We start from the raw sequence: 26,908 nt of genomic DNA on the forward strand, positions 1-26,908 counted from the left end.
ATTTCTGACATAAGAACTGCAAGGCTCCAATATGTTTTGATTCTACAAGAGCCATCATATTCTATCTATAAGCACATCACAAAATAATGTAAAACTACTGCAATCCTACACACACACACACACGACTAAATCCCTTTGATTTAGTGGGACTTTATAACGGCATTTACCGATGTTTTTAGAGGTATCAGACAACTTGAAAATGAAAAACAGAATGACATAAAACCAATAGCAATTACAAAATTGAAAAGGCATTTGAACACAAATCGTAAGAGTACAGAAAGGCACAATAACTTGAGGTCAAACCCAGTGGAACACAGATTTGGAAACATGAATAGACTTTCCTCACAGGTGGCACTTCACAAAGGACTTCCCACTGTTAACCCCATGAACAGAACCAAGATAATAATGGAAATCAGGGTTACAGTACATAAAATAGGAAGAAAAAACAGAGATTGTGGGTGGGTAGGGTTGCTGGATTCTACTGGCAAGATTTCTCACACACACACATATATGTATGTGTGTTATGTTACTTCTTTCCCTAGAAAAATGTTTGTGTTTCATCTGTGTCATTCTGAACATTAACTTTCTCCAGAATTCTGTAAGAGACAGGTGCTAGGGTATATTTGCCCAAATTAATCTCACTCTTTGCTGGCTATATTCAGATGTAATTACTCTCAAACCCTGGAGCAGAGACACAGCAGCCCCCTTTCTCCTGCCAATTCCATAGATCACTCTGAAACCTGGGCACACAAGAACATGGCCTAATGTTGATCAGCTTGTGATGCAGGGAGAAGTTTTTTCATGGGTGGCACCAGAATTCTGGAATGCACTCCCTGCTGAAATCTATATTGGCATGTCACCAGATTTTGATGATGGACCTGTTTACACAAACATTATCTTGATTTCTTTACCTGATTCTCTTGTTTTAATTGCTGTGCTGTTTTAATGTGATTGTTTTATTGCATATTTTAATTATGAAATATCTTTAATTATTCTGTACTTTATCAATGTTGTACAATTGGTTTTAAGTTTTATAAACTTACAAACAACTTAGAGGTCATCAGGACCTTAAGCAGTATATCAATTAATAACAATAATTAAAGACTATATTTCTTACATGGGATATTATATTTCTTACAATCTAGACTGGGCAAAATAAGTTTACTCTCTATCAGAACAGAGTATCACCAGACTGTCAGGCAGCAAAAAGCATGTATCACTCACTCTTAGTAATAAACAGGGGGAATCACCCATAGCTCCCATCCATCTAGTGTGCTGAACCAAGATGTAGTATACATCTAATTTACACCAAACTGCTAAACAGGAAGGAAACAGATAATTATTTATGATTCTGTGGTTTTGTTTTAACCGCAGTGGCACTTTCTCCAGCCACTGCAGCTTATGGGAATTGCTGCCAGTAATTGCCTGTTTATCCTTGCAAGTGCCTACATGTCCACATGCAGAAATAGAAATGGGATTCTGCCTTCTCAACAGAACTTCACTTTCTCTTCTTCTCTCATGCACCCCTCAAATCTGCTCTGGAGGATAGGGGACCCTCTGGAGCAGATTTCGTGAGGTATGAGGGGGAGAAGGGGAAGTTCAGTTGTGTGAGCAGAGCAGAAGTCAGCTCACATGATATCAATTCTTATATATGGAATGAAAGCTCTGTGAATTTATTATTTCTCTTTGAATATCTTTCAGTACTTTCTGGAGCAGTGTGGAAACCAGGGGCATTGTCAAGGGGTGATCCACAGGGCCCAAGTGAGAGTATTTTGCACTAGTTCCCAGACTTCTGACCCTTTCCCCTTCTTCTAATTATTTTTTTTTAAAGCAAACTTTGTTCACAGGGCAGCAGGGCAGGCTGCAGCACTAGTAAAAACTCTTGGGCACCTGCTATGTCCCAGGCTTTAGCATCATATTCCCATCTTTAAAATAGACTAATTTTCCTAAGTTATCTGCTTTGTACATCCAGTATTTTCCTGCACATCTGGTATTCTTTTAATCTGGGGTTGCCAGGTGTTATGTGTGGATGGCACTGAGTTTTTAAAACGACATGTAAGCATATGTGTGTGTGTGAAACAGAGATTAGTTGTTGTTGTTTGAGCACATAAGTCCCAAGGTATGGTCTGGCCATTAATTTGCTGAAACTAAGCTGGTTAGTGCCTCAGTGGAAAATTGCTTGGAAACCACATTTATGCTACCTTGGGCTCTATTACTGAAGGAAGGCAGAACAGGAGAAAAAATACAAGCAAACACCTGCTCTTACCAATAGATTACAGATAGGACAGAGGGCATAATACAGTATACATTGCCCAGAAAATCCTCATGGTACCCCCATAGCTCAGAATAAGCCCTGTCAGCAACCCCAGCATTTATTTCCCCCGTCTGAAAGTCTATTTAAATTTGCTTCTATGCATATAAATAAGCATATGTTAATTTTATTCAAATTTGTGTCATAGGACTGTGTCCCAAGTCCTTTAACTACCTATCAACACACCTGGCAGAAACCCTACCTCACTTGTTCTGAACACTACACGGTAGTTGAACTGTGAACCTTCTTTCTCTTTTGCATCTTCAAACTTCTCCCTTCTGATGCTGACTGCTACTGGTCCTAAATTTTCATCTGTTCCAAAGTAGTTTTGATGCTCTGTTGTACATAAAGAGGAGAAGACAATAATGAAATATTAGACTGACAAATTCCTGTTCGTTTGTCAGATAAATGTTACTGGTTGAGATTGGAAAGTCCCTCAGACCTATTTGTTTACACTTTTATTATGTCTTATGTGCAGGCAGGATAACGAACCTAAAAGCATAATAAGTGTATTGCAAGTTAGGACATCTGTTCAGCATAGATCTGTATTGTAGCTGAAAACTGTCAGCCATTTTAAAAAATGCAAATAACTAAAATATTTTTTCATACATATTAGTTTATGACCCATTCTGCAGCATATGGGATGCCAGAGCAATACTTTGTTAGAAATTGTATATTTTGGCACACATGAAATCATGGCAATCCACAGATCAGGTTCTCTTAAAACAAGATTTCCCCACCTTCCAAATGAGGCAACTGTAATTTCAACTATATTAGAAGTAAATTAACTCTCTTTTGCAGGAAAACTCACATTTCTAAATGCACACACAAAGTATAATCCAACCTAAGTTAAGCATATTTAAACCCTATTGATTTAAGGTGGGGGGTAGGGAACTTCCAAACTGTGTGCCAAACTATAATTAAGATTAATAATTAACTATAATTAAGATTAATAATTAAAATTTCCCCATCTGGCCCACTAGCTCCTGACAGTTCCTTTGCTCGAGCAAGGCATGCTCCCAATCATCTAGCATGTGATGGTAAGGAGGAGTGTGCCTTGCTCAAAGAGGAAGAAGAAGTTTCCATCCAATGAAAGCCAACTCTCCCTACCAGCACTGCTCTTTGAAGCTGCCCCATGTTGTTCCTTTCCACCTCACACAGCAAAGAGAGGCTTGCAAAGCAGAGAGCTGGCAACACTGCTTGCACTGTAGTTCCCAAGCTTGGGAACACCAAGCAAGGGATTCGGACAGGTAGGTGGGCCAGTCCTCCCATCAGTCTTCTGATGTCATAATACTGACATGTGATTGGCAGGTGAGTTGCCCTGATGGATCATGCCCATGGCCCATCTAGTCCAGCAGCTTGTTCTCACAGTGGCCAACGAGGTACCCATTGATAGCCTGAAAACAAGAGCTAAGCACAACAGAACTCTGCGGTTTCCAGCAACTGGTATTCAGAAGCATACTGCATATGGCCGTGGATGCAGAGTAAGGAAGAAAATCAAGCACATCATTAATATCCTCATTGAAGTCAGTGGTATTTAAATATCCTTAACTCTGGCTGGATTGTGTTTGCAATATTTGTTTAGAAAGGAATCCAAACTTCCCTTCTTCCCCAGCAGCAGAAGTTTGGTGCGGTGGGGCAACCTGGAGCTGGGGAAGAGCTTAGAGCCAATGCCCCACTCAGACATTTAGAGGACAAAAAGGGGGAGCACCACAACAGCAGAATGATGCTGGTGTCTCTCTCCAGGCACTGGCCATTGGGAGGATGACAAAGCTGGTGAAGGGACACTTCTGCCCAGTCCTATCCACCCACCCCCATCTGATGCAAAGTGGGGGTTTGATTGCTCTGCCAGATTCTTAAAAATATTCCGTGTCAATAGACATTTTATTGCTATCCAATGTTCCTTTGATATTGATATTTTTAGACGCAAGTGTTTTAGTAACTAAGTTGTTATTCAGCACCCTACGGCACTTGAAAGACTAAAAAATGTATTATGGCATAAGCTTTTGTGGACTATAGTCTTCTTCATCAGATGCACAAAGTGTTTCCCTGAGTTGCAGGTAAATGTACAACTCAGCAAAACGCCTCACAAATTTGATGAAGGGGACTGTCTGTTTTTCTTGAATAGAAGTCCAACAAGTCATACATGCACCTTGCCTTTAAAACTGAGACAGTGCCAAGAACTGTACAGTGGTACCTCGGGTTAAGTACTTAATTCGTTCCGGAGGTCCGTTCTTAACCTGAAACTGTTCTTAACCTGAAGCACCACTTTAGCTAATGGGGTCTCCCGCTGCTGCCACAGCACAATTTCTGTTCTCATCCTGAAGCAAAGTTCTTAACCCGAGATACTATTTCTGGGTTAGCGGAGTCTGTAACCTGAAGCCTATGTAATCTGAAGCGTATGTAATCTGAGGTACCACTGTACTGATATGGCATTCAAAGGAGAAAGAAGTGAAACATTCCACTGGACTATGGCAAGCCCCTTGCATCAACCTTCACAGCTCTTTGAAACCAAGGCTTAGTTCTCTACACACAGGGCTCTTTACAACTCATATTTATCATCATAGTAATGCCATTTATAAGGTGACCCTGAGTAGCATCTAGCCTTCTGGCTAAACAAAATTATTATTTGCATCTTCCAAGCCTCCACAAAATATGGTCAAAACCTATGCGCATTCAAAACTAGCTAACATCCTTTTAAGTTTGATGAGAAGGGTAAGAGATGTTGAGTTCTATTCCTTCCTGCAACCTATTTTTCCTACTCTGATTGAATGACTGAGGGAGGACACTGAGACTTTTGGGTGAGACAGAACAAGGGATGCAAATCCTCCCACTCCCTCAAACCCTACATGTTAAGGAGAAGTGCAGGCGGAATGGGAGCTCCACATTGCCTAGAGCCTCCTAAAATAGATTCCTGGGAAAGGACTAAAGAGAAGGGGAGAAGAAGCTGTTCAAAGGAAGAGGGTTGACTATTGCTTCCCCTATTAGATTCCTCATGGCAGAAGTTGGGATACCTACTGTCTGCAGGTTTTGCCCACTTTATTTTTTTCTTACACAAAGTGAATAGCTGCTATTCACTTATATGGAAGTAAGAGATGACATACATGGATGAGCACAATTCTTAAGAGGATAGTTAAACTGACAGTGCAGTAAATGTCATTGTGACTATTTATTTTCATAGGCTAGTCAAATGTGCTTTAAACATTTTCATAACTGACAAGTCTATATACATAGTTTCTATTAAGATAGTAGGTTTTAGTTTACACAGATTGTATCCCAACACTTTTTTTTTAATAAAAAAAGAATATTTAAGTCGCAATGGATCTAATATAAAGAATTTCCACATTTTTGGAAGGTGGACAGACAGAATTTTCTTTTTGCCAAATATGACTATTTATACACATGCAAGTCCCCAAATCAAGCAATTATTTGTTTAATAACATGCCTCTTTTAAAAGTGATAAAAATAATCTGAATATATTATCCTTCTAGCTTTGCCTTCACTGGCAGTAGAAGTGGGAAATTTCATTCCCATTTCTTCTTTGAACTTACCGGTGCTTCAAGAGTATTCACAGAACCTTACTTTTCCATTTTTTTGAATTTTAAATGTTTTCCTCTCCTTTATATTTTTATATTTTCTAATTTGAATTGTTGCTTTTAGCTTATGATTGCACATTTTAATTAAAGATTTTATTTTGAAATTTTGTGAGCTGTCATGGAAATCTACTTGAAGCATGGGGCAAAGATGGCTAAAACTAATAAAAATTATTTACTAGTTACTTTACAGTCTTGCTTGAGTACCTTTCTCAAACTTGTCCTCCTTTGATGAGTCCTAACTGATATATCATTTTCTGGTGCATTCCTTTTGTCCTTCCGAGTTCACACAGCTCAAATTCTCTTAGGCTGTGAGTAAATGCCATTGAGCTCAATGGGACTTACTTCTAGAAAACATTAAATAATCCTGCTGTTATTCCTTCAGCTATTTCCAAACCCTCCTGTGCTTTTAGTGTACTGTCTACCTGGCTGTTCTACCTCCCTTTCTGAGCTGATGGAGGTAATCTTGGCTGTGGTGTTGGAGAACCCTTTTACAGCAGTGTTGGAAGACTTCAACATCCATGCTGAGACTGTCTCCAATGGGCTGGCTTGGGCCTTCAAGGTTCAAAAGAGCTTCAGTTTTCTGTGAGAGGCTTATAGCATTGTATAAGCCTCTCTCCAGAGCACCCCAGAAGATTTCAATCTCCCATGGGGTTTCTGTCTACATTCTGTTGTCCATCACATAGGAAGAAGGATTACCGGTAGGTTCTTAATGTATTTCACCTAACACCACATACCTTGAATAAGAATCAACATTAAAAGTTATTTCATAGTCCATACGTACCACACAAACATTCAATAATAAATAAAAATATCTGCTTCCACTTAAAGCTAAGTAGAGGCAGGTATTTATTATATACCTAAATTTTATCACACTTTGTTTTAAAACCCAGATTTTGTCCAATTCTCAAAGCAGCAGCCCGTTAACACATATTTTAGACAATCACAATTCTGCATTGCAGCTTTCGTAAATATGAAACTGGTAAGAATGGCCCCTAAACTTTGAGCAAATAGTTTGAATATTTTTATAAATATCCTCAGAAACAAAGAAACAGCATGTGTATGCACATGCACAACATACTACTGAATGACTCTTAAAAACAAGAATACACTCAGGGGAATACACTCATTGTACCAAAACTAGATGGAAGATGGTCAAATGCACTGAACGCTTTATACCAAATATGGTTTAATGCTTTTTTTACCCAAAAGCAATTCCTCCAAGGGCCACATGCCAGTGGTTGACATGGCCAATGCATGTCAATGTGCACACACGTTCCTAGAAAAACACTACACATACAGCACACTCAGACCCTCCCTGCCCCCCCACCCATTCCTTAGATATGTGGGCACACAGCCCACAAACATGCTCACACACAAAATACACAGGGACAGATATGCACGTGCACACATTTTAACCCTCTCCATTCCAATGCTGGGGTAGGTGGAAATGTTGCCATTTAAGAGCAAGCACCAGACTCTTTCTCTGATCTGAGTGTTCTGCTGCTTGGCACCAAGACTGAAGATAAAATCTCTCTCCCTGCCCTTTAGAAAAGATCTTTAGAGAAGAGTTAGTTCTTTAAAGAGCAGATAGAGCTCTATCTCCTGATCAGATTGAGAGATAAAATTGGAGGTGCTGGCACTACTTCCTGTGCCTTTGGTGGCCAGATCCAGACCATGGGTTAACCACACTTTATGCACTTTATAAAGTTAAAATGCGTCATTTTGAGTATTTTTAAACGTAGTAATATTGAAACCCTTGTTTGCACTAAGTATAGAGTTTAAAACTCATCACATCACCCTCACATGTATTAGGCGCTTATGAAATTAGCTGGTTTATTTGTATAAAATGCTAGTTAGAGAATAAGAGCATATCACTTATGGCATTTTGATGGAAGACAGTTTTTTGTACTTGTAAACAATGATGTTGCAACCTCTGACAGTGTGATACTCTCCTAAAGAATATTTCTCACAGTCCTAACTCCTTTAATCTTGTCGTTTAGAATAGGAGACCAGATTATGGTTTTCATTAAAGATGTCAAAGCATATGTAAGAACATGACACCAAAGTCAGAGAAACACAACCCCAATAGTAAATCATTAATACTAAATAAGTAGGTTGGGGCTTTCAATACTTTAAGGAGGGCCATAATGATGCCCTCTAAGACACATATTAAAAAAGCAGAGCTTCGTTTTGCATTAGATATTTTCACATCTCACTACACTACCCACAAGTTCAGCATATGTTTTGAAACCTTTGGGAGCAAGAGATTCCAGAAAAAAATTGCTTACCTTTTCCATAGAAAAACTTTCTATAGTAATATGCACCAAGATCAATGTGCTCGATGATATAACGTTTCACTTTCTCCCTGTGGATTGGTTGATTCTCCCTGGGTACTTCCAGCACCGAAACACCGGCATTCGTGCAATGTGAACTTAGCGAAGACTCAAAAGAACAACTATCTCCTGCACAAAAAGAGGCTGAGTTTGCCCTAGAGAGTGCAATCCGCCTATCACCTTCCCCACCAGTTTCATTCCTGAAATAAGGACAGTTCAGTACTAGGTCATTACTTTTCCCATCACCTTCATCAGCATCTAAGTTCTCTTTTGAATTGAGATCCTCTTTACTCCCCATAGGAGATTCACAGCTTCCAAGCTGTCCGGCTACTGTTGAAGTTTGTGATGCAGCAGATGCCCCAGTGGTTATATTTTTTCTTTTCCCCACATTAATTCTGGTAACCATTGCTTCATTAATGTTAAACAGAATGCTCTGGACATCATAATGTGCAAAACACTTCTGACAATTCCATGGATGAACATTTTTATCAAGTCTACTTTCTTCTAGTTCAGATGAGAATTTAAGAGTTTCATGTTCACTTTTAGCAGTCCGCAATTTTCTAAAGAGTGACGTTTCTACAGATTCTGACTTCAATCTCCATTTGAAAGATTTGTCCCGGTCTCTGCCAATTAGCAGGGCACTATCCATGTAGTCAAGTCCAGAAATTCTTACAAATTCTCCTCTGGATATCTGTGCTGCAGCATGGAGACTTGGAGAAATCGTGGGATCGCAGTGAAAAAATTCAGGAAATCCAAATGGCATGTGTGTTTTATGCTCAAAGTTTTCCACCCTGTAGCCTCGAAGCATTGCAAAAAAATTCTCACCAGATAAACCTTGTCTGTCAATTGATGAAGTGCTTCCATATTCCCTATGGAGAGATGCTCCTGTATTTGGATTAACAGCATTCTGGTCTAGTACATCCTCTGTGTCAATGTCACTGATTGTAACATCACTGTTGCTTCTTTGTCTTATAGGGTGAAGCCCTCTGTGTGGTGAATGGAGAAAAATGTCTCCTAATGCATACTTTGCCTCTGCAAATTCTATATCAAGGGGTTCTTTTTGCTGCCCCTCATTCTGGTCACCATTTGCTGACCCAGCACCGTCATAACTAACTTGAGGTCTGCTTTCCCATGTGGCTTTGCTTAATTCCTTGGTACAATCTTTCTTAGGAGGCCATTCAGATACTCTGGCTCGGACACCCATCTTAGGCATAGCTGGGGTACCATTGGCTGGGTTGCTGCTTTCACCTTTGTTGGTTGCACTTAAAGAAGAAGGGGGGCCCATATTACCATTTAGAGCCTTAAATTTTCTTGCAAAATAGTCATCAGACTGCATAATTCTTGCTGATTCCTTAAACTTTAAGGAAGTTCTGCTGGATTTGTGTTTTTCGTCCTGTGATGTGTGATCACTCATATCCAAGCAATGGGAAGGGAATGCAAAGCCTTATCTTCAAGAGCAGTGCTGTTGGCCTGACATTTCCATTATTTATGAAGTGAGGTAAGAAAGAGTTACAGTGTCTGTGTGTATCAAAAGATATTTCAGGTTGCCATTCCAGAAGGTAGTTCAGTAGGACTCATTTCTGGGTCTGCATTTTATAACTTCGGATCAAGATCAAGTTGATAGCAATTCACTTTTACTCCACATACCTGTCAACCAAAAGGGAAGAAGAAATCAATTAACACATAGTCTATTCAAAATGTAGAGCCTTACTCTAAAACACCACCAGCATCAGAAACATCTCCTATACATAATAAATTAATTTAAACAAAGAAGAAATCCATTTGGACTGATTTCAAATGTCCCAATATGACACATTCAAAATTATATAAAGGTATAGACAATTATCTTCCATATCAGGGTACCGCAATATTGGCCCTTCTAGCTGTGACAAGCTGCCATCTCATGGGATTAGTAGCCCTGAGGCAACTTTGTATATTCAGCTATTTGTAGTTCAAAATGCACATTTTAGAGAGCCCTGCAATAATCTTTTAGTAGTAGCATAAGGGTGGGATACAACAGAACAAACTTTAAAGAAATATCCAATCACTTATATTTCACACAAACCAGGTTTGCACGACACACTAAACCAAACCTTGGCTTAACACGACTGCTCAAGCTACAGTATGTGGCTAGTGACAAGAGAGCTTAACCATGGTTTTCCAAATACTATAAAGAAGGCTGACACTACAGAGACTTCAGTTGACTAGCTTTTTGTAGCTATATCCTTTGCTTCTCATTCTGTAGCTAATGTTATTTATGAATGAAACTAGACTGTATGCTGTCTTTTCTTAGTAGTGTATTTTCTGCATGATTTCAGCACGTGGTATAATGATATACTATTTTATGCAGAGATAATGTGTTGGCCCAGTCAATTTAACAAAGCAGTGATAGTTTGGACTGATTAGGCAAGATTCAGTTCCCATCACCCACTCGTTTGCCACTGCCTGCCAACTCTGTGGCTTCCTCCTCCATGGCCTTTGCCTCCTCTATGGCTGGCATGGCCTTGGGAGAAGTCACTGCGGCCTCCAGCTCCTCCGCAGATGTGCTTCCCAAAGCCAGTTTCCAGAAGTCCCACAACGGAAGGAGAAAAAAGAGTGGTGACACACAGGGGCAAGGAAGGCTTTGCTTCTGTTTTTTGGTCCTACGCTCTGGTGTGAGCCAACTGACTCGCACCACAGGAAGAGATGAAAAAACATCCATCTTTTGGTCCCATGTTCTGGCAGGGCCAGAGCACGGAAGCCAGAATGGGACATCCAGGATTGGGATCAGAAGCAAGGGCGGCTTCTGTCAATCCAGGATGTCTCGCTTAAAATGGGACAGTTGCACCATATATGATTCAGGGAAGAAGAATACAAACTTCTGATTTTTAAATCCCAGTCCATTTCCTATGAAAATGTCTAAAAAAGACTTATTCTCCAACATTTCAGAAGCATTATGTACTACAAAAGCATACATATAAAACTACCTGCAGCTAAGAAGTTTTGTAATGTACATAGTCTTCTTGTGTCATTAGCAGAGGAAGCTACTAGATTCAAAACCTTGCTCAGCTTGAAAGAATACCAAATGACCTTCAGACACAATGCTAAGGCAAACCATGGCTTAGACCCGGGTGACATGGTGGCAGCAGAACTAAGGCAGGAGCAATACAGCGGCAACCTTTGGCCTGGAAATATGCACATTTAGTTGTTTGTGCTAAATCATGTTTTGGCTTAGCATTATGTGTGGCATGCTCACTATTTGTTTTAGTTACATAGCTCTTTTAATGGCTATCTGGAATAGAAAGATTTGGGAGTATACAGGTAGAAGCAAATTAAAATTATAGTTTTCAACTTAATGGGTTTCCATTTATATTATGTAACAAAAAGGTTTCTTCTTCTTTCGGAAATACTATTACATTAAATTATCTTAGTGATTAAAATTATTTTAAAGACAGAGAATAAAAGTACAATGAATATTCCATAATGAATTGATACTGTGTAACATACATTCACGACATATAAAATTATATCAGTACATACTACAGACCCAAGAATATCCAGCTAAATATAAAGTAAAATAAAATGATTGCACCTAAGACTTAACTGGGAAGCACACAGGTGCTGAATAATCTGTACTACAACATCCTCCCCAGACAAGACTACTGGAGTACAATCTAATAATTAGAACACAAAAGATGAAGGGGTAGAGTAGTAGTCCATGACATCAAGTTATCTGCTTCACAGAATCAAATGTTTGGAAACACATCTAAACTAGCCCACTAGAACTTCAGAAATTCTAAATAAATGTCTGCTGATAAAGGAACAGCAAGGGAGAATACATTTTAAAATTAAATCCACGAATGAGAATCCATTTCTAAGAATGCACAAAATAAGAGAAATCCTTCCCTGCCAACCAGACAAGACAAATCTAGATCTGTAAACATACAAAATTATGAGCTATTATAACACCTAGCAATTCCTAGAGTTCCCTGGGAAGAGTGATTCGAAGAATTGCAGTTGCTTATGGAAACAGAGGTCTCCTAAGAACTCTCAGCACCCTTAACAAATGACTGTTCCCAGGATTCTTTGGGGGATGCCATAACTGTTTAAAGTGGCATGATACTGTTTTAAATGTATAGTGCAGGTGGGGCCATAGGTCTGTTAAGAAGCAGCTTTCTAAAAAGAACTATCATGCTCATGACAAAACAATAAAGGGGCAAAACTTGCAAGGAGGGATCCTTAATGTTGAGAGACCTTTGCTGAATATAGGGACTGCTCACTGGTTCACTTTTAAGATTTGTCAAATTGGTGGGATTCAGAGACAGAGACTTCAAAGTACAGTGGTCTCCACTTTATGGATCTCCCTCGCAAGGGATGTGCTGTGTTAAAAAAGACAAACACCTGTTTCATGTGCTTTTTAACACATGTTATTTTATTGTATATACTTTTTATTGCTGTGGCTTGGAAACTATTCTGTACTGCCTGAATTATAGTTTAATGTATTCTTGCTCGTTTGTTTCTGCAATTTAATGTTTGAAACATCATGTTACATTATTGCAATTTTATGTTTATATTGTAATACACTGCCTTGGATAGACTTAATTCTAAGCAAATAGCTACATGGAAAGGTAATGGTGGGCTATTAAGTCCTGTGTGAAGCCCCCAGCCAATGAAAAGCAAGGTCTCAGTGGCAGTAAAGTGTTCTAGTGGGGAAACAACCTTTATTTCACTTCAAGGCAGGGTGGGTGCAGAGATTTACTGGAGTCCTGTTATCACGCATCCTACAAAATTTTAAACCACAGACTATCAGGCTACATATTTCCTAGCTAATTTGTTCAGATTGCATTCAAGATTGCTGTACATCTTTGCTTCAAAATTTAAAAAAGGCAGTGCACAAACAGCAAACTTCCTGTTTAAAATTACATTCATATAACTGTGTAAATCCCCTGTTCACAAACTATGAATAGGGATGGTTATGAGATCTATAAGCTTCAACTTCAACCACTAATGTAAAGAGTTAAGAAGTTTTTAGGACTCAAAATAGATGCACCTATTTTGCAGCTAATTTCCCCAAACTATTCTAAAATCAATTTTGCCAGCAATGTAGCCTCAACACAATGAGCTGATGTCTGTAAAAGAACATTTCCTTCCGTTCATACAGCAAGCATCCTGCAAATAAACAATTTCCCATTCTGCTAACTGATTGCTTTTGTTTACATACAGGAAACACAACTGGCAGCAAGAGCAGAAAGTGTTTCATTTCCTATCATACTGATGTTTACATGAAGCAGGTATTACAGTAGCAGGTACTGCTACGTTTGATGTCTTGTTTCAGAAGAGGCATGCTGATTAATGGCAATATATTTGAGGACACAGACTGCTGCACTGGGGCGGGGGGTGTATTTAACCCATTGATTAAAAACTTCACTTATTTCATTCACATGAGGGACAAAATATACTGCAGTATTATGCAGATGAGGGAGCCTAAGCCTCCCTCATTTTACCTCTCCACTTTCCATTGCTTCAGGAAGACCTTCTAGGCCAGGCCGACAAATGCCTGAAGAAACAAAGTATGGTGGGGGAGGGTGGGAGGAAAGACAAGGTACCCTTCTCTATTTGCACTCATTTTTAATATAAAAATCAGCCTTTCATGCTCTCACTCCAATTTAATGTGGCAGCCAGAGTCACGTCTAGTGCTGATAACACATCTAAAATGAGCATTTCCTTGCTTCCCATTAGCCCTCAAACTATTCTTACCATAGTGAGGACAAACAACTGTAAGGATTTACAAGGATTCTTAACTTTGTCATGTCCCTTATAATCCAAAGCCTCTTTAAATGGTCAGCCAACCAACAGCTCAGGAACTGAAAAAAGTCAATAGATGCGTACCAAGGCTGAGTTCACAGCAGGAACTGGGTATGCAGAAAGGTCCGCTGCACACTTGAGAACCATGGACAGTGTGGCAAGATGCATTTAACAGTGACGGGAACACTGTAAAGCGTACACACGAGGAGCTCTGCCATAGTGGCTCATGTTTAAGAATTCTTTAACATGGATTCACTCAAATACCAGTACTTGGCTTGTCCTCTCTCACCTCTCTTATCTAGTGCCTTCTACAATGTATTTCAGTTCCTTAATTTCACAATATGTATAACCTGACCCATAGTGTGCAGCTGTTATCTGTTCTACATAAACTTCTTTCTTCTGCTTGTGGCCCATCTGTTCTCTGATTGTGATGGCTTTGATTCTCCCCTATTCTCCCCTAGGCAGGACATGAGCACAACATTACACTCCCCACACTTGTGCTTTCCAGCAACTGACATTCAGGTCCATATTGTCTCCAATACCGGAGGAGGCAACCAATAGCCTTATTCTCCATGAACTTCTCTTTTAAAGGTGAATAGTTTAGTGGACATCACTACATCTTGTGGGAACAATTTCCAGTTTAACTGAAGTACTTTCTTTCATCTGTCATAAATCTTCCAACATGCAGGTTCATTGGATGGCCCCCACTCTAGTATTGCGAGGGGATGGGGACTTCTGTCCATCCACTTTTTCCACAGTATGCATACTTTTATACAACTCTCTCATGTCCAAGTGTTGTAATCTATTCTTATAGGAGAGTTGTTCCAATCCCTTGATCATTTTTGGCTGCCATAATCTGAACCTTCTCCAACTCCACGTCTTTTTTTTTCTGAGATATGAAGACCAGAACTGAACACAGTATTCCAAGTGTGATTTCATGACAGATTTGTATAATGGCATTATGATACTGATTGTTTTCTTTTCAATCCTTTTCCTAATTATCACCAACATGAAATTCAGATTTCTATAGCTAAGTTGACATCTTCATTGAGTTATCCACTACAACTCCAAGATCATTTTACTGCTCAAACCACTGCAAAGTCACATATCTGTGAAGTTAGGCTTTTTGTTCCAGTGTGCATCGCTTTACATTTTCTTACATTTAATCACATCTACTGCCCATTTACTCAGTTTGGAGATTTCATTTTGGATTCCTCAAAATCCCTTTTTATTTTAACCACAAGACTAATCCTTATACAAATCACACTGATTCTTCATCAGCAAAACTTGTTCCTCAAGACTTGCTCAGTAATTTCCAGGAATAGATGTTAAGCTAACCAGATTGCCATTTCTCAGATCACTCCTGGATCCTGCCTCCCTCTTTTAAAGTTGCATTGGCCTCTTTCCAGTCCTCAAGCATAGAGGCTGATCTTACAGACAAATTACACTGGGTTATAACCGATAGTGTTGATCAGCAGACAGCAAGGCCTCTGTCAGAAGAATGGAGAGAATCGTTTTTTTCACAATTCCCCTCCACATTCCCCTTAAATTTGCTCAAGCTGACCCCTCCAGAACAATTTTGGAGGAACTTGGGTGCTTCAGGGAGGAGTGGGGTTCACTGAAAATTGTTTTTCCCCCCATTCTTCTGATAGACGTTTTGCTATCAGCTGAGCAACACAGTTGATCTTCTAACAAAAGTATAGCTCATAAACAAGTTCATATTTGAGTTCTTTAAGAACTCTTGGGTGGATGTCATCTGTCCTTACATAGTTGCCTATCTCACTTCTCTTGACTTGTCATCACTGAGGCTGAAATGCTTCATCAGCTGAGCCCCCCCCCCCCGCCCGGTCCCCCAACATGTTTGGGCAGTGCCACAATCACAAGACAACTTCAATCAGAAATATAAGGCATGATAAAGGCATGTACTCAAGTACACTGACTGTTGCAATTGATCTGAAAAAGAGTTACAACAGTTGAATATTTAGTGGTGGTAACTGCAAGATTTGGGCCAAAATCATGCCTCGAAATCTTCTAGAACATAGATGGTCATTATTGAATTAAGTAGCATTGTGAAAGCCATTAGTTAAGGATTTATGGTAAAGCTTCTAGAAAGAAGCTGGTCAAGATCTTAAGCAGGCTACTAAGATTCAACACAGTAAGCACATCTCGGTAAATAATCTTTCTACCATTCCCTATGCTTTTAAAGTCCAGGCTGTGAGCACTAACTAATACATTAGTGGGCTTGGGAGAGCCCAAATTGCTCAGAAGTACAAAAATGCTTAGGAGATAAAAAACCAAGAGGGGAACACAAAATAACCAAATGAGAACTATGCTTACTCAATGGCCAATAAATACTGACTGATATTTGGAGGGAAGGGTAGAAAACCAGAGGAGAAATGAACTGAGTTGTGTTATCATGCATTAGAGTGATAATAACAGTGAACAGAACTCGCAAAGCTACAACATTTTGCTTCAGATCTCTTGTATATTACAAACAAGCATTGCACCATTGACAGCTCATTTGTATTAATCATAGTCTGAATATGTGAGTGTCTATGTAGAGAATTATTACTAAGCACAATTACATAAAAGAATAAATTGAAAGTTTGTGAGAACATACAAAATAATCCTGTAGGTGCCTTTCCTTTCAGTGACTTACTATACTGTTATACACAGTAGGGGGGGATCTGTACTGTGTGTAGTTGAAACTAAGTGACCTTGATCTAGCTGCTCAAGCATCAAACTACCTTTGTTGGATAGGCAGAAGTAGAGTAACTTTCCAACTGCCACAGCTTGTGATGAAAATACACAATCTGCAGCTGTTCAGCTACACTACCTACCAAAATCAAGGGAATGCTAAAAATGCACACACACCAGTACTTAATGTTATTTTTAAAAGCAGCTGTTATTTTGAAATGTCATTAACTCCTATAGTATTTATGCTATGCTTTAGAAAAAGCTATTTACAACTATAATTGTTGCTTTTAAAATGGAAGCAAGTGATTAAATCACACCATGTGAAACATATACAGAACACATCATCTTCTCACTGAAGTTTTTTGAAGGCCATACTAAATAAATCTATTTAAAGCAAATATCTATCATGATCATTTTAACAAAGCTTATAAATTTCTTATACATTAATGAACTAATTTCAAGGTTCCACAGTACAGGTTACAATTCTGACTACCCTGGGGTTATATATATGAGCAATTCACTGGGAACATTTATGCAAGCAACCCTGGATGTAGCATGCAACCATTCATATAGTTTCAATGGCATTTGTGCCAGAGACATTTCCACTGAACGGTGTCCTCAGTGGTAATAAGAAATAATGTGTTAACAAATGGTAGACCTTACTATAGGTTACTATGTGTTATAAGACCTTTTAAAGGAGATTATTTATTACACTTTTAACAAATACTATTCTTTATTCTTTAGGGTTTTCACAACTTCACTCCTACCTACCTTGAGTTTTTACAATACATATTCTGAAAAATATTTTAAACAAAATCTGTAAATAGTTTGTTTTGCATGCTATTCCATCTATGAAAACCCCTGATTCCACTTTATTTCCACCTCTTAAAATTCTTTTCTCACCACAATGCTGTCTACATCTTATCCATCCATGCACTTCCTTGCCAGTCCCCTCTCCAACCCCCATATGTGGCTAATTCTGGAAATTGTACATTAACATAACATTTGTTTTCCCTCTTTTAAACAAAGCACCATTCCACGCAATCATTTGTAGTGGTACAGCTGGTATACGAAGCCCATGGAGGACAATTGTACTGCTGGTCAAACAGCAAATGTGTTAGCTTACCTCAAATGGCTCAGCAAAAATAATCTTCTTGCTGTGATGTTGCTTGGAGGTTACAATAGAAAAATGAAACCATGTACTGTATTTGCATGTAAGCCACAATTGAGATTTCAGTAGGACAGAGTTTATTTCCATATTAGTGAAAGATATTTGAATAAATTGTCTAAACCAAGATGCAATACATCAATGCCAGGGTCCATCATCTGGTGATAAAATCAGCCTCATTAGGAAGTTGAAAGAGCAAGTGATGACTCAACAGCTTATTTTAACTCTGTCTAGGAACTTGGTTTAATTTTCATCTTACTTATCAATGAAATTAAATTCTATCTCTAGGTTTCCCTCCTATCCTTTTATTTTCACTCCTCAACTTCCCAACAAAGCTTTCTTCCCAACTTTGAAGCTTTAGAGGTGAGTGGAGGTCATCCAGACAAGTATGTGGTTATGTCTGCCACCTCCAAAATTGTAAGGAATGATGGAGATTGGCAGCTGCATTGCCAAAATGTCTGATGCGCCTTGGCCGCACAGGGCCAAACCAACAACCCCCATACTGGTTCTTCCTGCTTTGGAACAGGAATGGAATGCACTGGGGAGGGCTGGATGCTATTTTCTGAAGGCACTCAGAGTGTTTTCAAACCAGCAGTGCCAAACCTGGTACAGTACTGGTCTTTTCTTTGAGAAATGCCTGCTAAGATTATTGCCCAGAGAGAAGAGGGCTGGAGGCTTGATTGGGTGGTGGGTGTCTAGTAGCTAGACTTTTTGGCTTGGTGAGCAATGCCAACCAAAAATGGTAGACCCCTGTCCTTTACACATTCCAACCATGTAGATGCTGACACTATTACCACAACCTAAACCCAGTGCTCTTTATCAAGCCACATATATCTGGAGAGGTGCCTTATTTTCAGTACTGTAAGTCTCAAGCTGGAAGCTTTCTGATTAGATCAGCTGTGCCCCTTGTGCTAAGGCTGACAAAAGCATTCTCTTTGAATGCTTCACTACCCAGACAATCCATTGTTTCTCTGACTTGTCTTAAATACTTCCAGATCAGGCCTGATCAACAGCCAGATCTTGGTCTTATTTCCATTTGGCTGTAGTCTACCTCTAGTTGCCTCTGCTTGTCAGCTTGCAAATATATTCTCACCCCCCTGCTTTTTCCCCTCTGAGTCTTCCAAATTTCTTGCCCACCTACCTTCCTGGAAGCTCACTGCTTGACTGCAACCCTGCTTCAGCCTCTCTAAATGGAATAGATTGACCTCCCTATGCTGTGTTCATTTGGTCTCTACATCTTAAAATGTTCCTAGAACCTTCTGTAATACTCCACAGATATCTGTTCTATTCAGTTCTCATCTTGCTAGGACTTTCCACATGCCATGCTCTTTTGCAACAAATATAAAGGGATAAATCCTAAACATACAAGCTATTTCCATGAAGTTTCTTCTAATTTCAGCACAAATTGAGCCCAGCACTCTATTCTGCATCTCTAATAAATAAAGGAAGACTTACTGCCTATGGGTCACTGATATTTAAATACAATTAAGTATGTGGGTATTCAATTCTAATCATTATATTCTTATTGTATCTGTATTTTTGTTCCCTATACCATATACCATAATTTGATTTTCCAGCTCTCCATTTTCTGGATGCTTTGCCACACTGGTATTTGAAAAGCTAAAAAGGCACAAAAGAAACACTAAATATTATGATCCTGTGCAGCAGAAGGTATGCCCACATTGCCAGACCAACACTTCTCTCCGTAAACTGCTCCCAACTTTGCTGCTACAATGACCAGCTGGAGATACTATAGAACACTTTTCATGTTAATAAATGTTCAAAGTCACCTAACATGACTATTTATTTATTATACATGTTTTATTCATGTTGAACAGCTGTCAGTTGTAGGGGTTCTTTTTCTTCTTACTACAGTTCTTACTACAGAATACTTATGCAGGAGTGTGTGACTATCCAGAGTGGTTCACACTGTGTAGACAGTGAAGTACATGTTATGATATTCTTGTGAGGAAACTGGTAAAATGTGGGTTAAACGAGGTGGATTTGTAGCTGGCTGGCTGGCTGAACCCAAAGAGTACTCATTAATGGTTCCTTGTCAACTAGAAAAAAGTGACAAGTGGGGTGCCATACTGTTCTGTCCTGGGCCCATTATTGTTTAATGTCTTTATAAATGACTTGGATGAAGGAATTGAGGGGATGCTCATCAAATTTGCAGATGACACCAAACTGCGAGGGGTAGCTAATGCTGCAGAAGACAGAATTAGAATTCAAAATGACCATAACAGATTGGAGAACTGGACGCAAGCTAACAAAATAAATTTCAATAGGGACAAATGTAATGCACAAGCTTAACTTGAGTCAACAGTGTGATGCAGCAGCAAAAAAACTAACACTATACTAGGCTGCATCAACAGAAGTACATGTCCAGATCAAAGGAAGGAATAGTACCACTCTATTATGCCTTGGTCAGGCCACACTTGGAATACTGTGTCCAATTCTGGGAACCACAATTTAAGAAGGATGTTGACAAGCTGGAACGTTTGTAGAGGAGGGCAACCAAGATGATCAAGGGTCTGGAAATGAAGTCTTACAAGGAGTGCTTGAAGGAGCTGGATATGTTTAGCCTGGAAAAGAGGAGACTAAGAGGAGATATGATAGCCATCTTCAAATATCTTAAGGGCTGTCACATGTAAGAGGGAACATGCTTGTTTTCTCCTGTTCTGGAGGGTAGGACTCGAACCAATGGCTTCAAGTTACATGAAAGAAGATTCTGACTAAACATCTGGAAAATCTTTCCGACATTAACAGCTTTTCAACGGTGGAACCCCACAAGAGGTGGTGGACTCTCCTTCATTGGAAGTTTTTAAGCAGAGGTTGGATAGCCATCTGTCATGGATGCTTTAGCTGAGATTCCGGCATTGCAGGGGGTTGGACAAGATGACCCTTGGGTCCCTTCCACCTCTATGATTATAATTCTCACCCAATTAAAGAGAGTCAAATAACTACACAAGTTTGGAAGAACAATCCTACCCACCCCCCATTCATTCACTGGCTGGAGTAGCTGGCACTGGTGAAGAGCTGCACTGGCAGATAGGCACATCTGCTATACAGACCCCTGCTGCACACTGGCAGATACTTCTATGAACATAGTTCTACTGCTGGCAGTAGTCAAAGTTAGGCCCTGGAATGGTTCATTCCAGGCGTGGGGTAGAGGCAGTCTTCAATCTGAAACCCTTCATTCCTTGAAGAAGCTCCAGGATTATAATCATCAAAAATGCCAGTTTGGAACTGGCATAATTAATTATCCTGCATTGGTTTTTTTTTTTTTTTTTGGAGGGGGGCATTTTATTAAAAGGAGATCCACCAAGGACAGACAGAAAAACTTGTCCCCCTCCAACCCTGGCCAGCACAACCTTAGAAACACTTCTTGCTCTACTGTTATTAGAAGTATTTACACAGGAGCAAATAAACATCTACTCAATTAGTTGGGGGAACTTTTTACTTCATCAGTATGTTTTAAAATCAATTCTTCCACAACTTTTTGTAAATGCTGCATTTATTTAATTTAGTGCCATCAATGTACATGAGGCAGACATTTCAAAACTCTGATTAAACAAGTGTTTCTCACACATCAAAATAGCTTGACAAAATATTCTAATATAAATTCAAAGAAAACTGAAAAGATAAGAGTTTGCAAGATTGAAATTATGTTAATGAATTACAAAAGTACAGGTAGTCAACTTTTATTCCAGAAATTTATTCCATTGCAAATTAACAGATGATGTCAAATATTCTGAGTGTCTTCTATAAAAGCCAAACGAGCTGATTACTTACAAGACACCTGCCAATCAACCTTGACAAATCCAGAAACACGGAACTGGATTCACAAACCTAACTAAAGTGCAGGGATAAGAGCACAGAAAATGTAAGTAGCTTTTACAAACAGATTGTAAACAATTTGACTTATTGTGGTCATGTTATAAAGCATGCCAAGTGAGTAGATTATGCTCTAACCCTCTGTCAGGTCTAGGGATAGACATGACACTGAAGTAGATTTTAAAATGAGGCCAAATCATACATATAAAGTAACATCCATCAAGACAATTTCAGTTGTAACATTCAATGATGGAATTTACCAATGTGAGAAACAACAAGCAGAAGCAGAAGTGGCCAACTATCTCAATCTACTTCTTGTAGCATCAACCTACAAGAAAAGCCTACTGCTGGGTAACAGACAACATTGGTCACAGCCTGCATAAACAAACCAAATAAATAAATAAATATTTACTCCAGTCTTGAAACTTATGCAACTCAAACCTGTGGATGCTTACCCAGAAGTAACTCCCACTAAGGGCAGTTGGATTTTCTCCCCAGGAAGCATGCCTAGGAAGAGCAATTAAAACTGGAGCTGGGATGGCACTGACCAGTCAATTGACCACTACAACTGCAGCCCTATAGCTCCCTGACAGCCATAGTAGAGGGCATGAGGCAATAATCCTCTGCTTTTAGCTGTGGCAACTCCAAGCTGACACAGCAGAGGAGCCCATATTAGGCCCCTTGTCAGGAAATGGGGCAGTTTTGAATACACTGAATTGGACACTGCACAACTTTAATACCTCATTTGGGGGCTTTATTATGGCTGCCAGGGGCAGGAACATCGCGCTTGGTCAGAGCGTACAATGGGGGCCTCCACAGTGGCAAAGCTTATTCTAACCCCTTCCAGTATCAAATATTGGGATTTAAGATTCTTCACTAGGCCTAGAGGAAATCCCAAGAATGCTTATTAGGAAATTCTATTGAAATTGACAAGACTTCCTTCCAAGTGAATATTCAGAATCATAATATTGGAAATAATGAATGATGAAGTGTTTGACATTGGCCCAAGAAAAATGTCATCTTGGCTTAGACCCAGTGGCGTAGGAAGCGGCATGTGGTGGGTGCGGGCTGCCCTGGGTGTCATCACTGAGGGGGGTGACAAAATGGCAAAAATGTGTGTTTTTTAAATAAATAAAAAAAAGTTGGGCTCATGACACATTTTTTGAAAATATAACTCCCTCACCCACCACAACCCCTTCCTACACCACTGCAGGCAGCCAATGCACCCATGTGGCGCCTACCGAGTGGAAAACCGTCTGGCGACAGGCAGCGCTTTTCCTTCACCACCGACGAAGGGGCAGGCTGGGACGGTCTCAGCACCGGGTGTGGCTGGGCACCGCCTGCTGAGGCCACCCAAAACCTCCCGGAGCATCCTTGATGGACCACAAGCCCAATGGACACAGTGGAGCAGCTCCACCCAGTGAGGACAGGTAAGTTCAGGTGTGGCGGTCGCCAATGCAGCTCTGTGTGTTTCTCTCTCTCCACTAGCTAATGAAACTGCGGGATCCTGCTGGGCTCGTTTTCTGCCAGCTAGGTCAGGCAGGGGACACTGGGTGTCACACCGCGGGGCCTGCAGTGTGCCTTAGCCATGCGTCTCTCCTGAGGGTGAGGTGGCGAGTGGACTGCCTGCAAGCTCGGCACTGCTTTTTTGAGCAGCACAGGGCTTGCGTCTGTCCACTACCTCAGCCACCTTATAGCTGAGGGGGAGGCTGCAGAGAGGCTCCACGCAGCACCCCTGCCTTGGCTCGCCCCGCCCCCATGGGCGGTTCAGTTCGCCCCCAGCTGCAGGGCACGTGCGCCGCACCAGGCACCCAATTGGCTAAGCTACACTGCTAGTAAGACCATCTATACAATTTTTTTCAAAACTGCAGAAATATTATCTCATTCTTCCTTTTCAAGTTCAAAGCAGTAAGAGACAGCTACACAAGTCAATGCTTAAGACTTTGCTGGGATCCATTTTAATTTATATGAACATTCAGAGTAAGCCAACAATTCTGAAGCCAAACTGTGTTTTTAATGTCCTTAAAGTTGCACTATTGGAATAATTTCATCTGTAATTATTTCTTAGGTAGTAAGCAGTTTTTTTTCATTGCGGTCCTACATTTCATGTTTTCCAGCAACAATAGTTCAGAAAACAGCACAGATAAATGATAACCATAATGAGCCCAATAGCCTTCCTAAATCCAAATGCAGCACCTCTACATTTCAATCCTCTGTACTGATATGCAGTCTAAGGGTGCTGATATTCGGGGGGGACGGACATTTTTACTCTTCAGAGCATGACCCAAGTAGAAGACAGGCCACAACAACAGCGCAGCCTCTATTTCATACTGTGCTCCTATGAATGGAGAGAAACATATCTACACTACTTGCACAGTCACCTAGTTCATAGGAAGAAAAACATCATGCACTAATAAAGAACTGTTCTATGGCCACTTTTTGTACAAACAAAATACAAGTGTATTAGCTACACAGAAGCTAATGAAACGTGACTTGGAGTAGCATCATTTTGGCCAAAATTAACAACAAAAACACAAAACTAGAGAAAATATTGATTTGTTTATATTAAACCAGTTAAAGAGGTTATACCAGTTTCAAAGAGAATGTAAAGCAATGCAATTTTGATTAATCAATATATGCATCAATGATAAAGCAGCCCTTTTCATGGAAAAAATATGTTCAAAGCTTTTTCTGAGCATCGCTTAGCACAGAATTATAGAAATTGCAAACTGCGCATATAGCACTTCTGTAAAGAAGAATGTCAAAACAAAACTGCCAAGAACGGAACTGCTTAAATTTGGTTTTACTGTAGTTACATTTACTATAAAACAGATCAGGGCACTAGCATTTTATAAGCAGCAAGTGCTAGGATATAACCTAGCAAAGTCAGAAGCCAGCTCTGAACTGTACTGTAGTTTCTGGACGATGCAAGAAAGCCATCTAGTGTTAACATTTAGGAATGAAAATTGAACACAAAAATAAGGTAAAAGAATTCACATCAGTCTTTTCGTTAGCAAGAATCTTTACTACAAAAATATAGATATCTGTTTTCAAACAATGTTTTGCCAACAACCAACCCTATAAAAATAGTATAACCATGCTGCAGGTATTCAAAGGTATCCTCTAACATACATTAAAAATGTAGCTGATAAACTCACTTTATATGTTAATAGGTGCATTAGATAATTATCAGCTTCAGAGCAGTCTATTGTCAAAATAAAGCAGTGAGCTAGCTACCCAGTAACAGTGGAAAGCCCTGCAAATGTTGTTAAACCAAAATCCATAAAATAATGGTAAAAGTTTTCCACAAAGCTACAAAGGCACTTGTGTTCCATTAAATGCAGCATAAGACAAAACATTAACAAGGAGAAAGCTTTCTTTTAAAAAATGAATTGGTGGTCATGCTTCAGACTCGAAGAAAAACAAGGGGGTAGCAGAGAAGAGGGGGAGAAAACACACAGGACATCGTTTGCCATTTGCTATACATAAAAATCAAACTGCTGAAAAATCATTTAGCTGTACCAGACAATAACCGTATTCTAGCACCTACGATTGATGTAGGGAAGAGAAGATTGCCCCATTACCTCCCTTTCGATATGCCCATTTGGGGGAGGGGGAGCCTTATAAAAACATCCCAGCAATTAGCACACAGCATTCCTTAAAAAGTTAGACTAAACTTGAGGTGCCGGTTTTAGACAACTGTCCAGCGAAATGACGTCGGCAGCCCAACAAATACCACCGTTGTGCCAACCCATGCCCTAGTCCAAGCAGAACCATTTGCTTTGCAAAACTTATAAATAAATACAGTAGATGAAATCAAGCGATGTATGGCAATGCTACAGCAGGCACAAAAGCTGTGCGCCAGAGAGGCGAACTCTGTGCTGGGCGGGCGGGGGGGGGAGGCGAATTCCGACCCCAAGCCCCTCTCCTTCCCCCCCCCGTGCTATTTTTCCACCCACGGGAGTGGGGGTGGCTAAGCAGAGATCCCTGAGGGAGGGAGGAAAAGGCAACTCCCTCCTGCCTTCGCCTCCTCACCTATTCCCAGGCCAGAATAACCTCCTCCAACTTTCCATCTTGACTGCCTGTCTGTCTCGGAGGGGAGGGGAGAGGAAGGAAGTAACGTGAGGAACCTTTGCACCATCTGCAGCAAGTGCATGAAGAAAGTGTCGCTTCTCCAACCCCCCACCAGAAACCACACACACACAGACACACACACAAAGAGAGAGCGAGAGTTCCTGGTGCTGTGGAGAACTAATCCCCAAAAGCCCTCCATTAATTCCTCCCTCTTTCTCTTCCACCAAAGGGCGGAGGGGGAGGGGATGGCACCGACCTGCCCCTCCTCGGAAGACCCGCTTTCCCCTCAGCCGGACTGAAGGAGCCGCTTCTGCCCCTCAGTCTCGAACCCAGCCGGCTCGGCTCCCCTTCCAGACTCCCTCACCACTTTCTGAGGAGAACCGACCCGAGAGAGAGAACCGGCGGCAGCGGCGGCGGCGGCTCCCTTACCTCCTTTCCACACCCCAGCAGCGAAGCCGGGCTGCTCCCAGGCGAAGGAGCTCCGTCCGGTTACCTTCCTCTCCCCCCTCGAAACCAACTGGCGGACTGACTGACTGACTGGCGGAGCGTCTCTCCCTCAAAGGGCGGCGGGGAGGGGAAGGAGGGGGGGGCGACCCGAGCGAGCGCCGCGCGCGCCGCCCGTCCGCTTTAGCCGGCGCAGCTGCCCGCGCGAGGCAAGCTCCGGCTCGGTCCGTCTCAGCCGCCGGATAGGCTGGGGAGGAAAGGAGCTCAGCTTCGCTGCGAGGTGCGGCTACGCCTCCCTGGCTCCTCATTGGCTGAGGCCGCCCCTCGGAGGGCGCCCTGACGCCCCATTGGACAGGAAGGATGCCTCTTGTGGGGGGGGGAGGACGCCCCGCCTACGTATTAGCAGGCGATCCCACCTTCTGCTGTTCCCCTCTCTCTCTCCCTCCCTCTCTCTCTCTCTCTCTCTCGGTAATTGTCTTCCTTGCCTTATAGAGCCCGCTGAGATCCGCAGCCGCCGCTCTTTCCTTTCCTTTTACCCCCCTGTTTCCCAGGCGGCGCGCGGGGCGGGTTCCTAAAGTTCTGCCTCTTAGGACAGCTCCGCTGGGGAAAGTCTCTAAGCTGGGGGAGGAGGCCGGCGGGAAGCCCGGAGCGAAGCAGCTCACCG

General features: G+C 40.9%; 1 protein-coding gene across 6 annotated transcripts in view; it reads right to left on the reverse strand.

Moving 5' to 3' along the window:
* Positions 1-26,696, reverse strand: part of SIPA1L2 (signal induced proliferation associated 1 like 2) — a 77,516-nt gene extending 50,820 nt beyond the window's left edge. For 4 of the 6 annotated variants that reach the window (XM_083496736.1, XM_083496735.1, XM_083496734.1 and 1 more), the window contains exons 1-3: positions 26,230-26,696; positions 8,196-9,887; positions 2,514-2,647 (exon numbers count right to left, since the gene is read on the reverse strand). In XM_083496736.1, coding sequence (XP_083352862.1) covers positions 2,514-2,647; positions 8,196-9,654 — 1,593 coding nt within the window. In that variant the 5' untranslated portion in view covers positions 9,655-9,887; positions 26,230-26,696. Of the gene's footprint in view, positions 1-2,513; positions 2,648-8,195; positions 9,888-26,056; positions 26,152-26,229 lie in introns of those variants that run through there. The other 2 variants (XM_083496732.1, XM_083496733.1) reach the window with 2 other exon arrangements.
* Positions 26,697-26,908: the final 212 nt, after the last annotated feature.

The sequence above is a fragment of the Podarcis liolepis genome (assembly GCF_965112155.1).
Source record: "Podarcis liolepis genome assembly, chromosome: 3".
Lineage (NCBI taxonomy): Eukaryota > Metazoa > Chordata > Lepidosauria > Squamata > Lacertidae > Podarcis > Podarcis liolepis.